General features: G+C 39.2%; 1 protein-coding gene across 5 annotated transcripts; it reads right to left on the reverse strand.

Annotated features, from left to right (window-relative positions):
- Nucleotides 1-1,346: 1,346 nt before the first annotated feature.
- LOC307037866 (uncharacterized protein) lies at nt 1,347-9,392 on the reverse strand. 5 transcript variants are annotated; one of them, XM_079679061.1, is made up of 8 exons: nt 9,120-9,392; nt 8,628-8,688; nt 7,003-7,066; nt 6,688-6,761; nt 3,947-4,976; nt 2,939-3,091; nt 2,656-2,745; nt 1,347-1,991 (listed from the first exon to the last, which is right to left on the reverse strand). In XM_079679061.1, the coding sequence occupies exons 5-8, from the start codon at nt 4,958-4,960 to the stop codon at nt 1,683-1,685; spliced, it is 1,566 nt and encodes a 521-aa protein (XP_079535187.1). In that variant the 5' UTR covers nt 4,961-4,976; nt 6,688-6,761; nt 7,003-7,066; nt 8,628-8,688; nt 9,120-9,392; the 3' UTR covers nt 1,347-1,682. The 5 variants fall into 5 exon arrangements, with proteins under 5 accessions (XP_079535187.1, XP_079535184.1, XP_079535186.1 ...); XM_079679058.1 differs by having other exon boundaries at nt 7,003-7,069; XM_079679060.1 differs by having other exon boundaries at nt 7,003-7,069; nt 7,750-8,688.
- Nucleotides 9,393-12,981: the final 3,589 nt, after the last annotated feature.

Here is a 12,981-nt window from a genome sequence, read left to right on the forward strand (position 1 = left end):
AAATGGTCTTAAACAGCACCAGACTTCAGATAATGGTTAATGATCTGGCCCTCAACAGCTCTGTCAATTATGGGGTTTCATCCTATGCCGTTTTCATGGAAACGCATCCCTCACCATAAAACATGACGTCGCTGTAACGCCAATGGACAGTCCAATCGTCCCCCAATCTTCACTTGTATATCACTATATTGGTCCATGCCTTAACAGCTCTACGCAAAATCTGAGATCTCACCATAGGCTGTTTCCATGAAAACGCATCCCTCGCCATAAAACACGATGTTGCTATAACTCTTATGAAAATGGTAAAAAAGTGCTAAAACTTCACATGTGTGCTAACAGTCCAGCCGTGAAGACATCTACAGGACAGTTGAGATTTCTTCAAATTCCGTTGCCATGGTAACACAATGCTCCCCATGAATCATGGTTCTCATAACTTCAGTGAAAAACGCTCCAAACTGCCCAAAATTTCACAAGTTCGATGACGATGAAGCCATCCACAGATCTAAGCATATTATGGGGTGTCAAATACCGTTGCCATGGCGATAGATCATTCATCATCAAGTTAGTTCAATAGTTTGCAGTTCAAATATTCTGCTGCTTTCCCAAGCTTTTTTACTTTCTTTTCTTCTCACACATTCAAGCCCCCAGTGTTCATGTATCATTTCAATCTAAATTCTTCACTTTCTTCTTACACATTACATTTAAGCATAGAAATTCAACATCAGCATAAAGTATTGCCACTAGCAATTTCTTCAGGAATTGCATTCTCTAGTTATGAACTGTTACGCCCAAGCTAAAAGACTTCCTCCAAAATGCAAAAAACTGGAGTGAACTTACATTTGTGATGTTCAATTAAAACTATGGGGAAAAACTCAATTGACAATGAATTGGGAACACAGTGTACACTGAAAACAAGAACACATTGGATTTACTCAATTCAATTGTGGACATTTGTTGCACACAAATAATTTGCTTTGGCAGCAACCTATAGAATTGTTTTAAATCAACACAAACGATTTATGTCCAATCAACGCAATTACTTTGTGTTGATTCAAAGTTATTGAAATGTGTTTCAATAAAGTAAATTAAACACTTTCATCATTTTACTCCAACCCATTTTGATCACTTTATTCAAACACAATTCAATCCCTTTTATTCCAACACTATTTGATCACATAACTCTAGCAATATTTGTTATTTTAATATTCCCATGTCTATTACATGTTTTCAGAATTGTAATCTTTTTTGTTATACATTATATTTATAAATATAATTTAATGTAAATATGAAACAGATTTTAAAAGTAAACATAACCCACTTTTTTTGCATTGAAAACGATTAGAAAGTTTTGTTTCAAGACCTTTATTCAAGAACCTGGAGATTAAATAATCACTCAAGTCTTTCCAAAACTAATCTCCAATTTGAGAAGTACAAATATTAAAAAGGACCTTACATATCGTTAAGCAATTTCATTACAACAACAACAACGTAAACAAAAAAACAATATATATATATATAAATAAAGCATCCCCTGCTTTTTATAAGGCATCAATAACTGCGATGGTGGGAGAACCAGCCACACCACTCAGTCCAGGAATGTATACTCTGCATCTCAACTACAAGAACAGTGTAGGAACAGCGAGCCGTGAACATGGACAGTGAACATGGACAGTGAGCTCTCTTCACTCGTGCATTTTCCTCTTCAAGTTTTGGGCCTTTCTTGAAAGGTCAGATGCATCCACCTCCATTATAAGCTTCTGAATAACTTCTAAGGTGTTGCGGAGCTTCAACGGGTAATTCATGTTTAGGGCATACATGAGTCCAAACAACATTACAGCTGCAAGAGCCACATTCTCCAGATCCTGAAGCACCACCACACCCTCGAGGATAACTCCGACATCAGAGTAGTCACTGCTGGGAGTCTCTCTGGCAACATAGATCCCCACTGTTGTTTTTTCTACCTCACGTAGTGTGTTGGCCTCAGTCATGTCCTGGTGGAAGACAAATGATTTCTTTAAGGATAAGATTTTTTTTACTCGGACCTCATTAAGACACAATTTGCTTATTTGACTCTACTGTGGCACTACACTAATTAGCACAATGCTTGCGAAGAAGAATACCTGGTTTGTTTTCACCTGTGGGTTTCACCAGCCTGGCTAACAGATTGTAGGTTGTACATTCAATTGAGTGAATGGTAATTATTATTGGTAATATATATATCAGCGACTTTAAAAAGAGGAGAAGGTTGGAGAGAATAAACAGGTGAAATGAAATGACACCAAATGCTGGAGACTAATGAGCAAAGCATTAGGTACTACTCCTGATTCATAATTCACCCTATGTAATGTAATATAAGCCCCACAGGTGGAAGATACGGCAGCCTGAGGAGGATAGAGCTGTCCTTAAGACTATTGCATTAGTATTTGAATGTGTCTCTGGAATCAGAAGAACACAAATCATGACAGAGCATGTTAATTCTAACAAAACCTATTATAATATCAATTTCAGGAAGACAGCTAAGTAACATGTCTGGTAATATGGTCTGGTATATCTGGTCAAATGAGGTTCTTTTAACTGAGGCTATTTTTCTTCTTAAAAACATGTTCAAACTAACTTCTTTTTTGTATGTGGATTACTACTTTAGCACACACTCACCATGTACTCCTTCACCAGATCCTCAGGATCCTCATTGAGGTAGATGCAGAGTCCTTTAATGAGGCACTCCCTGTCAACATCGATGTCTTCCTTAAGGATTAAAACAAAGAATATAGGGACATTTTAATCAAATTGAACCTATGGAGTGGTCACATTTTGGGATAATTTACCATTGTAATTGATTTTAGACTGACCTAATGCCAAAAAGGAAATATTATATATATACACACACACACACACACACACATATCTACACATATACACACAGTTCAAAAGTTCTTACCGTCATCATGGCAGCCATGTCTTTTAACTTCTTGCCCTGCTGCCCCGATTTTTTCGAGAACACCCTCAGCAGACTTGCGGATTGTAGGTCAAGCTGTGACAGGAACCTTGACTGTAGAGCCATAGTTGTAATCCGCTTGAACTCTGCGTTAACCTGAAAAAAAAATGAAACCATTTTTTAACAACACGGCCCACTCACATACACACATTTGTTTCATTAAACTTACAGCTGCCAATCACATAACTGTATGCACTATGCATGTTTGCTCAGCATTTGATTTCGGCTATGGAATATTGGGTGTGAATGCTGAAAGCATTTTGCTCTACCGAGATGTAATCCAGCTCGACGCGATCTGATATATTTTAGACAAACTTATTTTTTTAGGCGGCTTTGATGTAGTGCTAACTTATACAATCATATTCGCCACAGTAGATACGAGATTTGGACCTGAAAATCGCCAATAATATGTTTGTGAATGTGTGACGAATCTGATGACAGAGGCAGACCACAACTGTTGTGTTCGGTAAACACAACATGTGGAAACCAGTTAGTCTGAAAACCAGTAGGGACATGACACCAGCAGTATGTGCTGTGTGTTTCTGTTCTCAAGGAGGTTTAATAAGAACTTGTGCTAAACAAAACTTGCAGTCATTTTAATTTATGACGTTATCACGGTATTTTTCCTTTTAACTCTAGGCCCAAATTCCTCGCTAAATAAATGTTCCTCCTCCTCAATCCTATTTTTTTCGGCCCCAGGGATGACGGACATCCTTAAACTCAAGCCCTACTCATCTGCTTCAATCATGTTCCCACTTTTTCAAATATTCCTACTACTTCACCTTCTTCTTACACATTTAAGCCAGCAATGCAGTGAAGCATCAGCTTTTCAACATCCAGCCTTCATTTGCACCTACTTCTGAACAACATCGTAATGGGGCCAAGCTTTACTCTAACAGTTGCATATACCATCTACAGCACAAAAAGTTACACCATTATCTGTGTACTCACCTCCATTACACCAAAGAGAGCTGGCCATCTCTCTTGTACATCACTGGTCATGGGAACATCACTAATGACTTCTTGTCTTCTCAATGCAAATGTTTTCTCCATTTTAGCCTTAACTGTCTCTCTGTTATTACGCTTCTTGTAATCTGAAAGGAGTTCAACCCTCATCTTCTCTAAGGACTGGGCGCATTCTCCAAGTGGAAAGTCAGGGCAGTAGGCCACTTCACCCCTCTTTGGTTTCTTAACTTTAAAAGCAGGAGAACGTTTCCCTTCTGGTTTATGTTTCAAAGTATTTACACATACTTCAGGACATCCCACTTTCCGGAGATGTGTGCGGTAGTTGGACAACTTGTATTTGAGACTAGTCTTCCATCCCCCATAGCCAGAGGCTGAGCCTTTTTCTTGTAAACATGGATGCTTCATGACGAGCGCCTCTGCAACTTGGTCAAACTCCCTGTCCGTGGCGTAGACTTTGTGCTTAACTACCTCCTGAATCAACCCCTCTAGTATATCAGACTTGAGCTTTGAATCAGGGATCAACAGTGTCCCTTCTTCTCTGAGAACTCTGTGGGCCTTTTCAAGCTTAATCTCTGCATCATACGAAAAACGGGGAACATGGAACACACCTGGCCATGAAGACCGTGAAGAAGTGGACTCTGGAGATGTGAGAATCCCGGTGCTGTCGCCTAGAGAAGATGTGGTGTCATCAGGATGACTGGTTGGTGGAAAGGAGCAACTGTCCACACATTGATCTGCATCAGCATTGAGAGGTCTGCATGATGTGTATATGACCTTGACTGTAGCTTTGTCTTGTATTTCTCCCATGGAAGTTAAGTTCATAAATTCATCGCCAAAAAGCGTGTCCATGAACTGCAGCCGAAAGGGTTCCTTTACATTACACTGAGTCTTTATCTCATTCTCCAGTTCATTCACAGTTGAAGGCAGGCCAGCAGAAATCACCACCCTCTGACAGCTGTCAGCCCCTAGGATTACTCTGAGAACAGCTGATGTCATCATGGTCTTTCTTCACCGTCTGTTAGGAAAGAGAGTATATAAACAATAAAAGGTTTAGAATTAGTTTTATTTCAAGTACATGGGCCTTGGTAGAAGAGTGAATGCTTGTCATTTTTTAAAAGGGTTCATTGTGAAGAACAATAACAATGTTATTGGACCAATGTATAGGGTTGGGTACTGTTCACATTTGAACCCATAGATATAAACAATAGATGGCTCACCCATGCTGCTGGCCAATGGAGACCGACGTTGCAACATGGCCGCCATCTTGCTGCAGTCAGCTCGCTCATTCATAACATTATGGTTTACTATTTAAATAACCATAGTTTGCTCAATTTTCAAACGGCTTGGTTTGTTATAAACATCAAAGATGATTATAAAGATTATATTGTCTGCAGCAATAGTTTGAACTGTACCTTTGAGCGATGTTCCCAGTTGTGGGACAAAAATTCCATCAACTTCCAAAGACCTGAGATCACGTAGAAGTGGCTCTAAAACCTTGTCATAGCCATAGGTCTTAACATTGTCTGTTTTGCACAAAATAGCTAAGTAAATGGAGGACAAAGAGGAATGAGACCCTGGGGGTAGGTTACTCAGCACCCAGTACACAGCACAAAGTTTGTGGGTTTTACGGGAGGTGCCAAGAGGGTTACAGATCTCGAAGTCATCAACATACAAACCAATAGATACCCTTAACTCTTGACCTGACAATAAACTGTTTTGCTTACAATGCAGACCATCCCTGAAACACTTGAACACAATTTCTTTTGCTGTCTCTGTTTCCCTTTGCGTTTCGTGACTACAAACTAACTTGTCCACAATATCTTTCCTATTCAACAGCACCTGTAGAGATTCAAGAATGGGGACATACTGGAAGGTTTTCTTCTCTTTAGCATCCAAAATACATTCAACTGGTTCAACAATATTAAAGTTTGCCTTGTAATACTGCTTACGTTGATATGTAGAACTCAAAGGACCACCCTTCTCTATGGCTTTATTTATAGGATTCCCAGTGCACAGAGAAGTGGTTATTTCCTCTATGATAGCTCTGTCAACCTGGAGTTTGTGCTTCTGAAAAATATCAACTAGAACGCCATCAGTGTGGGAACTCGAGAGAGAGCTAGTTAAGTTGTGAAGCTCTAGCAAAAAATCATTGATTGCTGTGCTTGGTACATGCGTTAAATGTTCCAACTTTAACAAAGCTGCTGCAAAAGTTTGTTCAATTACATTTGGAAGGTCATTCGGGGCATAAACACTGCAATCTGGTTGTGCATCAGAGTATGCCTCACCTATTTCATCATCTGAAGTATTTTGCGCAGATTCCAGAGAAACAAAGGTGGTTGATGTCACAATTTCTGGTTTAAAATCTGTAATTGAATAATAAGTATGTTTTCTGCTCCAGTGGGATTTAAATGTTCCGTAGATATTTGTTTGAAAGTTGCAATCTAAAAACATGCAAGTTACAACCTCATTTTTGTTAAGGTGTGCATTAATGTGAGCCCAGTAATACCTTTCCGAGACAAGATCCTTACAAGGACATAACTGGCACCTAAATATACAGCTCTTGGATTGATGACTGGTTTTAGTCACATGAAATCTATTCAAATGAATTAAAAAAGCATTCCACGTTTTAAAAGTGCAGGGGCAGCTTACATATACACAAGGAAAACGATTATTATTCCCATAATATCTATGTTTCACTCGATAATGTTTTAATATTTGGGACCTACTTGGTAAAACTGAGGGGCAGGCCTTACAACGCCACATTCACAGCAACATTCTGGCAAACTTGCAGCACCATTCACTGCAAAAGACAAATGGAAACAAAGAAGGATTAATGTCTAATGAGAAAATTCTGACAAAAATGTAAGACAAGCTTTCAAAATGAAATAAAAAACATCAATCAATAATAAAATGGGGAAGGTCTAAGTAACAGTAGTGACACAACTGTTTATAAAAAGCATTTCAAAAAGTGTGACACATCACACAATGGCCAATCACACCGAGTGGGACAGGGTTAAACCAAAATACAATTGTATTCTCACCATATCAATTTGAGCCCACAGTAAAAGCGCCGACTCCAGACACGCACAGAGTTCGCGTTTCAATCTGCTGCAACAAAGAGCAACACAAAAAACACTTATACAATGCAAAACAGTATTTCTATAGACAAAAATTGTAAATACTCTACACATACGGGAAGTAGGGGTTCTGGAGGTGCTGCAGCACCCCCTGTTGGTGAATGGTGTACATTTTTTGCTGGTTACTATTATGTTCATGTTACTGTTGAAATCTCTCCCCACTTTTGGCCTCACCCCCTAAGTAAAATGACTTCCCGCGGCTATGACTCTACAGGTCAACAGATTATGTTATTTTGAGGGATGATGCCAATCTTTTTTAAAGCAGATCAACAAATAGCCAATATACATGTCTGCATCTGAAAATGTAAATGACACCATTGCTCCCTTCAATGTACATGTATATATACGGCTGGGTACCTACCGAAATAATCTGGTACCAAGTAGTATCGACTTCTCAAGTCAAAGGATACCTATCCTTATCATAATAATCACTGCTACATGGGGCACTGGGAAAGTCAGATGATGTCAGTCTGCATAATAATTAACCATGTGCTGCATAATAATTAGCCATGTGCTTCTGGTAACTAGAGCATATAGCCTGTCTGTATCCCCTAGAATGACGCACAAACATATATGCCCTAAAGCTGATGCACCGGACTGCTAACCATGCTAAGCCGTTAGGCCCTAAGTAGCCGTTAGCCCCGTTAGTACCTGTTAACTGTGTTCGTTATTCTCCCGACCAGGAGAGAAGCTTTAAAATAGGAGACTAAATGGAGTCTCTGTGAAAGTTCAATTGGGTACTTTAATTTAAAAAGGCGCGGGTTGGTCACAAGCATGATATTGTTCAGTCAGACAAACAGCTGTGATCTGGCTCTCCTCGATAGGGAAGAGAAGAGAATGGATCTCTCCTCCGGTGCTGTTTATATATCCTCTGCTGGCTCCTCCCCGCCAGCCGGCTCAACTCGTCTCCAATGTCCGTTATTGCATTTAAACAGAGGATAGGTTCTTTTCACATTCAATATATGCTTAACACGCCGTTTCTCCTCATATTCTCTTTCATCACTTTTCATTTAACACATTCTAAACGCTGTAATCAATACTCTAAACAATACTTCTCGGCTCGTTTGGTTTCCGGTCATTCCGGATGTTGTCACATGCTACTCTCGTCTGTAAACAATAATGTATTCAAATAAACTGTACCTTCATTTAATATTCAGCATGGTAGTATCTCGACATCTATAGTTGTAGTGTTAAATCAGTAGGCTTCGGTTTTCACCACTCCATATCATTTCGCTACTAAATTCACCTCTTTAGGAAATCGTATATTAGCCACATGCTAAATGCTAACCGGAGATGAAGGATTTTCAGAATAAAAGCTTAACTGCTTGTGCACAAGAATTTCTGGTTTTTCAGTATAAAAGAGCATTAAAACTGACGGCATGTTTAAACTACATTTCCCCATTAAAACATTGATTTTAATTTCTAACATACCCCAATCAGGTTTTAAGGGTAGCCTACTGGTATCATAATTCTGATAAACGATACCCACACTTCTAATCCTGTTATTTACAGATAAAATACATACTCACCACAGAACTTGAGCCACAGCAGAGGCACTACGGTCGTCTGACGGCAATCTACAGCAGCAATCTGCAGCAGCAACAACAGCATTGACATTAAAAAAGTATTGCCGTTTTTCCCTTGCTAAAATTTAGCATAACTTTGGAGCGTGGCTTGGTTAAAAAGTGAGCGCCCCAGCCTCTTAATTAAAAGACAGTAATGTAAACTCATACTGCTCGTTGACCAAAGCTTTCGTTTGAAAGCTAACGTTAATCCTAATGCGACGTTAGCTAACAATGGCTAAATTAACAGATAGCATTAAGTAACTACGAACCAACACCTTGCGGCGGGCCCCACCCGCCATTTTCACAGAGGAAACGTAGCACATGGTAATTCAACAGCACGAGAGCAAATAACTTCATGACAGTTCATTAACTTATGTTGGTGACTTTCAATGCATTATATTACATATAGTTACGCATTAACTAATATTCCAATATATTCCAACCATCCATACTTACCGATCCAAGCTGGGTAATGGCGGGACAGAGCTGCCTTCCTTGCTGCTGTCTTCTTCCACAAAGAAATGCATTGCGCGATTTCGCGGGGTATATTGCGGTGGAATTGATACATTTATTTGATTGACTCATTTTATCCCAACATGACCTAAACAAGTTCATGTACTCTCTCCACATAAAATGTAGATTCTACTCAATACTATTACATTTTGCTTCGGAACATGAGGCAATTGTATAACATTCACACAATAGGCTTGGATAAATCCAACAGATGGCCAGTCCCCCTTTTTTCAGTGTACCTTAGGGATTGTTCTCAGTAAATGTACTTTTTTTTTGTTGAGAATACTTCAATAGATAAAGCTAATTTGGGAATAGAACAGAAACAGGCTGTAGATTCCCTAAATCAGTGTCCCATTCATTGTCTATAAAGCAGCTTCGGACTTTATACCTGATGACATCACAAGTTTGGGATGTACTTCCATGCTTGGTGGCTTTGAGAGGGAGAAGCTTATTAACAAATTGAACTTTCCCAGGCCATGAAAATGCCACATTGGAATTGTTAGTTAAGGGTAGGGTCACCCTTTAACACCTTATGTTGGTATGAACACTAACCTCTCATATGCACAGACAACTGGGTGGGTGAAGGCCAAATTGTAAGAATCCGCAGAAGCAACGTAGGTCAGATCATTGCTGTACACCAGTGCATCCCCGGTGACCTGTTAGAGAGACAAAGATCCCCCTGACAGAGCTTTAGGAAATATAGCAGACGCACAGCTTGCAGGTTTAAAATATATATATACACATACCAGTCTCCTAAAGTTACAGTCAGTGAGATCCACATAGAAGTAGGCCTCTCCTGCTGAGAAGCTAGTTGGGAAACAGTTACCCAGACGGAGAAGCGACGTATCGGCCTGGGGTCGGCTTTCTTTCCACATCAGCGTCACATAATCTGGCCCACAGTCAACTTTCATGTCTGAAACACAAATAAATTCAGTTCAGACTCAAATATTTGAGTCAAGGATAATAACAAGACTTTAATTGTTTCCAGTCTTACCTGCATATACTGCCATGGCAGCTGCCAGGCTCAGAAGCAGTGCACCTTGACAAAATGAAACCATCATGACCAAATGCTTGCTACTGACACAGTGCATGTTCTTATACCTTGTTCCTGAGAGGCATTCATCAAGATAACGTATTTCACCTGGTGCCTGTCAACAGTCCCAGCTGCAGCAGATAGCACACTGATTACAGCATGGGGAGCATCCCATCACATTAGCCCTTACACCCAATTCATTTTTATTCAGCTTCATCAGCAGCACAAAATCACCATTTGTTAATCAATTTATTATCCTGTGTGACTACCTTACATTCTTATTTAAAACACTTTAAGGATGATAGTGCATGGGTTGTCTTAATGTTTTGATTTAGTTTTGCTGTTATATATATTAACATTAATATATTTATACATTGGGATTCTTTGTTCAACGTCAAGTCATACAAGAAAACGTTTTCTTTGAGAATTAAAAGGCGAGTCATTTCTAAACAAATGATCATTTGGGGGAAGGTAGTATTCCTTTATCAGATGTCCTGTCCTATTCAAATGTGTTATTTTGATATCTTTGACCTCATGGAAACTCAAGGTAAGGGAAAAAGGTACATTTAAGTTGTAATTGAGAAAATATCCACACTCACACATCTGAATATTAGTTGTTGCTATGATGTCCTCTTTTAACTGCATAAACACGTGCCATGCAGGCCATCCCTATTGGTTTTATATTCATGGCCAGAAAGTAAACTAAGCTACATTCAACTGCAGGCATGAGTGCCCAGAAAATAAATTCAGATCAGAATTGCCTTTTCAAATGAGGCTCAACATAAATAATTGCCATAGTTGTAATACCAGACAGATCACCAATAGCTTTTCAATCTGGTGGTGTATGTAATGTCAGAATGTATATCATGTGCAGAGCTCAATGTAAAATGGAAAGTGAAAGAAATTCAGGGGCTATACTCCAACTCACATGGCCATTAAAGGTTACATTATAATTGACGGTATCTTTCAATGACAAAAGTCACACATAATTAGTAAAGTTCTACTGATGGGACAGATGGCCACAGTTGAGGACAGTAGGACCTTCATATGAAGTAAAGATACTCGTTTTATACTCAACAGTTTTATTTATACAGAGATTATAGACAACTTTAATCTGCATATGGATGTCGTCCACCTGGGCCCTCTGTTCAGTCTCTCCATTCTTAGACTGGACTTCCTGTTGAGAAAATGTTTAGCAACGTTAGTCTTATGGCAAGTTTTGAACAAAACTTCAAGACAAACACCATAAATAAATACTCATTAACCTTGGTCAGCAATGGAAACTTCTGATGCATTGTGGGCATTTTGTTGCGTTGGATCCATTATGATCAGGGGTCCCAACACAGAAGTGTGCATGAAGCCGTTGGATTCTGAGGTGGAAAAAAAAACAATAACTTCATAATGAAAAAGACTATATTAAAAAAGCATACAAGTTAGCATGAGAGAGATACCCCATTCGTCTCCTCTCTTGGAGCGAGTGTTGCAGGTCCTAGAACAGCAGTCACACATGGAGCTCTGCATGGGGTCATCCAGGAGTTCCCATCTGAGGAGGCAGCAATCGTTAAGGCTCAAATACATCAGCATGGCTTTAAAACATTTTGTATACACAGAAGAAAAAAGCCGTTATAAAATGGTTTGATGTTTCTATAAAAAACAAAAACAATAACTTCATAATGAAAAAGACTAAACTAGATTAAAAAAGCATACAAGTTAGCATGAGAGAGATACCCCATTCGTCTCCTCTCTTTTTTATAGATATATAAAAGCACAATACTGATCAAAGTACATGCATTGATCTACTTTAAGTTGTATATGTTATGCTAAAATAAGCTAGCATCCTTGGCTAATGGTGCATACTTGTTGCTCATGGCATCAGTTGCATTCATCATATTAAACTGCTGGCCAGAACATTTTCACATACTTCCAACAAATCAAACTCTTCCCTTACCGCTCATTTTCCTTTACATAGTGGCAAGCTTTCTTGCTCTCACTTAGAACTTCAGGATCCCATGCGAGCAGTTTGCAGTGAATGTACACCTGAGGAGCCAACCCAGTCTCATGTAATTTCGTGTTCACCAACACGATTTTCTCATTTTTTTCATGTTGCACAGCACGATTTTAAAAGCTATGTATTTCTACTGGTAATGTGTTTCGTGCCTACGGGCACGTCTTTTTCTCCGGTCGGGTCGTGGAATACCGGAAGCTGTGTGGTTCATAAAAACATGTTCTTACTCAATATCAAGCCACAATTATTGCTTTTATTTTAAATCGTATAATTTCGGACTTTTGTTGCCGCCTGTGAGGAAAATAAATGGGGCTCAGAGCCTCAGAATACTGAAATCTGTATTTTTAAATCTTTTTTTCCTTCTAATTTGTTATTCTTTTCAAAATAACACACTGTTATTTACTCACCAATAACACACAATTATCCTTGCTTTTATTTATTGGTTTAATTCCATAATCTCTGGGTTTTTTGGCGTCCGTCAGGAACTGAATTTCAAAATAAAAATAACCGGAAACAGACGTAGGCCTCTAGGAGTTTAGGATGGCCGAAGACACTACACTACCCATAATCCCCAGCTATCGTTTAGGACTACAGTCCCCATGATTAATCTTCAAGCGCTGGGATTGGATGTTGGAGTGGCAGTGCGCCAAGGCTACGCCGAGCTTCAAACAGCTGTTTGAAATGGAACAAAACCACGCCAGACTATCCAAAACTGGAATCGAACGCCCCCCCCAGAACTACACATGCTGGCTATTGTGTTTCGCAAA

Source organism: Notothenia rossii (assembly GCF_949606895.1).
Source record: "Notothenia rossii genome assembly, chromosome: 4".
In the NCBI taxonomy this organism is placed as follows: domain Eukaryota; kingdom Metazoa; phylum Chordata; class Actinopteri; order Perciformes; family Nototheniidae; genus Notothenia; species Notothenia rossii.

What these genes read in the sequence shown, in the direction of transcription:
- LOC307037866 (XM_079679061.1), bottom strand. Translation starts at nt 4,960, where the DNA reads ATGATGACATCAGCTGTTCTCAGAGTAATCCTAGGGGCTGACAGCTGT. An exon ending in CTCTCTTTGGTGTAATGGAG is followed by an intron (nt 3,092 to 3,946) that starts GTGAGTACACAG and finishes TTTTTTTTTCAG; the next exon opens with GTTAACGCAGAGTTCAAGCG. An exon ending in ACATGGCTGCCATGATGACG is followed by an intron (nt 2,746 to 2,938) that starts GTAAGAACTTTT and finishes TTAATCCTTAAG; the next exon opens with GAAGACATCGATGTTGACAG.